Source organism: Camellia sinensis, chromosome 1 (genome assembly GCF_055761805.1).
Source record: "Camellia sinensis isolate YWXY chromosome 1, ASM5576180v1, whole genome shotgun sequence".
Lineage (NCBI taxonomy): Eukaryota > Viridiplantae > Streptophyta > Magnoliopsida > Ericales > Theaceae > Camellia > Camellia sinensis.
Window position 1 is genome coordinate 242,156,570 of NC_138961.1, and position 3,797 is coordinate 242,160,366.

At 34.1% G+C, this 3,797-nt stretch overlaps 1 protein-coding gene across 1 annotated transcript; it reads left to right on the top strand.

Annotated features, from left to right (window-relative positions):
* The first annotated feature begins 777 nt into the window (after positions 1-777).
* On the top strand, positions 778-2,741 carry LOC114321516 (AAA-ATPase ASD, mitochondrial). Its single transcript, XM_028268687.2, has one exon. It carries the CDS (start codon positions 996-998, stop codon positions 2,568-2,570), a length of 1,575 nt encoding a protein of 524 aa, XP_028124488.2. The 5' UTR covers positions 778-995; the 3' UTR covers positions 2,571-2,741.
* The last annotated feature ends 1,056 nt before the right edge of the window (positions 2,742-3,797 follow it).

Sequence of the window (3,797 nt, forward strand, 5' to 3'; positions counted from 1 at the left end):
CTTGTTATTATGACAAAGTGATTATTCGTCATTAATAAACATTTTTTGTAACAAAATTTATTGCAGCGCAAATATGGAAGTTTTCATTGGTTTTGTTGTTTGGCGACGAAATATATTTCGTCACGTATATAAGTTTATATAAATATATTTGCGGCGAAATATATTTCGTCATCCATATATGACTTTTGGAAACGAAAAATTTCGTCACCTTTACATCTTACTGTGACGAAATTATTTCCTCATCAATGATCAACATTTGTGAAAAATTTATTCGTCAACTAAAATTATAAATATGGTATTGAATAATTATTTGGTGACAAAAATGAGAATTTTTTGCGACAAAATCTTGTTTTATTGGTGACAAAAAATTTCGTCACTGAACCAGTTTCATTAGTGACGAAATTATTTTTCGTCATGGTAGTTTTTATTGACAAATATTCAATGACAAAGCTGGTGACGAAAATATTTCGTCACAAATATCTATAGTGACAAAATTAACTCTTTCGAGATAAAAAAAAATTCGTCATTTAAGACTCAACTTGTTATGTGTCCTTCTCACAATGACTAGATCAAGACTCAGTCTTACCTCTTTTTGTAAGTAAATGTTTTACACCTCTAATTTTAGACTTTCAAATCAACCTCACGTGATATGTCATAAGTCACATCACTTGAAAATTTTACTAAAGCAAAAAAATTATTTCATAAATATTTGTCGTGTCATTGAAAATTCAAAATTAGGGTCTAAACTGGGGGTGTACGATTACTGTTTCTCATTTGTCATTGGAAAACAAACTCTAATGTTGTCAGTAGGCGTGCCTGTTACTGTAGAATTTTTAATTGGAAACTTGGTAGAAATACAGCATGTCATACTCACAAACTTGATCAGCAAGGAAAGCACTACATTCCATTTCTCTTCACCTCTATAAACACCATACCATTTCAACCAGTTCTTATAAAATCATTTCAAAACATTGCTCTCTTTGAAAAAGAAGAAGATGACGATGATGCCGGGTGGAGAGATGTTGACTCAATTGGGGTCTGCGATGGCTGGCCTTATGTTTATCTGGGCCATGTTTAAGCAATACGTCCCCTTTGATGTCCAAACCCATATTGAAAAATACACTCACAAATTGATTGCCCTTGTCTACCCATACATCCAAATCACTTTCCATGAATACTCTACCGATGGGTGGTTCGAGCGCAGCAAAGCCTACACTGCCATTGAACGGTACCTCAGCACCAACTCTTCAACCCGAGCTAAGCGGCTCAAAGCAGATATGGTGAGCGATTCCCAATCTCTTATCCTGAGCATGGACGATCACGAGGAGATCATTGATGAGTTCAGAGGGATCAAACTCAAGTGGGCTTCAAGGAAAACAACCCCCAACAGACAAGTAATCTCTTTCTATAGAGACAACGACGAGAGGATGTTCTACAAGCTCACCTTCCACAGGCGGCACAGGGACATCGTCACCAATACTTACTTGAATCATGTGATGGAGGAAGGGAAGGCGATTGAGGTGAGGACTCGGCAGAGGAAGCTCTACACCAACAACAAGAGTGAGCAATGGGTCGGGTACAGAAGGAAGATATGGAGCCATGTGGTGTTCGAGCACCCGGCGACATTCGATACTTTGGCTATGGATCCCAAAAAGAAGCAGGAAATTGTCAACGATCTAATCACTTTCACAAAGTCGAAGGATTACTATAAAAAGATCGGCAAGGCGTGGAAGCGAGGGTATCTCCTCTTCGGTCCACCGGGTACTGGGAAATCTACTATGATCGCAGCCATGGCTAATCTGATAGAGTACGATATTTACGATCTTGAATTGACAGCGGTGAAGGACAACTCGGAGCTGAGGAAGTTGTTGATCGACACATCAGGCAAGTCGATTATAGTGATTGAGGACATTGATTGTTCGCTGGATCTAACGGGGCAGAGGAAGAAGAAGGAAAAGGAGAAGGGTGAAAAGAAAGAAGGAGATAAAGCTAATCCAATTGAGGAGGAGGAGAAGAAGAAGAAAGATACTGAAGATAGCAAGGTTACTCTGTCTGGGCTTTTGAACTTCATTGATGGGTTGTGGTCGGCTTGTGGCGGCGAAAGAATCATCGTCTTCACTACAAACTACGTGGAGAAACTCGATCCTGCTCTGATTCGAAGAGGAAGAATGGATAAACATATAGAAATGTCGTATTGTAGTTTCGAAGCATTCAAGGTGCTCGCGAGGAATTACTTGGATGTAGAATCGAACGATTCGTTTGAGACGATTCGAGGGTTGTTGGAGGAAAACAAAATCACTCCGGCTGATGTTGCTGAGAATTTGATGCCTAAGTCGTCTGAAGAGGATGCCGACACATGTTTGAAGAATCTGATGGAAGCGATTGAGAGATTGAAGGAGGAAGCGAGGTTGAAAGCAGAGGAGGAAGAGAAGGCCAAGTCTGAGGAACAAGAAGAGAGACTCAAGGCTGAGAAAGAGAAAGAGAAAGAGAAAGAACAAAAATCTGCTGAAGAAGAGAAAGAGAAGAAATCATCAGTTGCAGAAGTGAAAGAAAATGGAGTAATCACTTGAAGAAATAAAAAAATAAAAAATAAAAAAGAGGAAGTTTTGGGCTAGAGAAGAATAGACACTCCATTAATGGTGGCCAAGATTATTGTATGGTTTTATTATGTTGGTTATCTACCTATTTGTACTGTTTTTAAGGTTTTAGTTTTAATCTTTCAATAAGAATTGTTTCTTCTATTCTGGTCAGGCCATATAACATTTTTCCCTGTGACAAAATATTTTGTTTGATTTCAATTTTTTAGAATCAATTTTCAGAAAATTAGATTTTTTTTTCGCTAATTTTTTTTTAATAGTTTAAGCTTTTTGTTAAAAAAAAAATTAGATATATCTAACGTAAATACACTTAAAAAATATAATATTTGTAAAAAAAAATTTAAAAATTCACTAAATATGAAAAATACAAAAAAAAAATGAAAATTCAATATATTTTCGTATTCTTGTGTATTTATTGATTTTTTAAAATATTATTTTATAAATATTTATTTTTTAGATATATCTACGTGAGGTGCATCTAAAAAATAAAAAATAAAAAATATTTAAAATTTTAAAAATATTCACTAAAAATAAAAAACACAAAAATTAAAAAATTCAATTTATAAAAAAATTGAAACCAACAATTAATTCAACCAACTTGATTTATTTTGTACATAAAGAAATCATTGTACTCTGATAATTGTAGGCATTACATGAATTAATCATAATTATTTCGTAATATAAATCAAAAAGGACAAGATTTTCCTCCAATAGAAGCTCCTCCATCTCAAGTGATGTAACAGCCTATAATTGGTCACTTATTACATAAATTAAACAATTAAAAAATTCACTAATTCTTGCTCAAATGTCTAACCGTTAAGATTTTCTCAAATACTAGGAAACAAGCATTTAGGAATCTTAGTTATTTAGGTAACTTTATGTTTTTTCTTAAAATCAAATTTTTATCCAAAAATATATTTTCTAACTTTCTAAAAGAATTCTATTATATTTGGGTCTCTAAAAACCGTAATGTCTCTTACAAAATTAGAGCAGTGTATCAACAATATTTATCAGTTGTTTGATCTTGATCTTGAAGAACTTACCCGTGATTCATTACATGTGATACCCCTGTTCTGTATTATGCTAATTGGCCCTTAATTTGTTTATGGGTGTGTGTTTAGCATGGTTTTGTGTGCCATTATGTGAATATATATATATATATATATATATATGATTTTGAAGTTTTATCTGTTCATCATA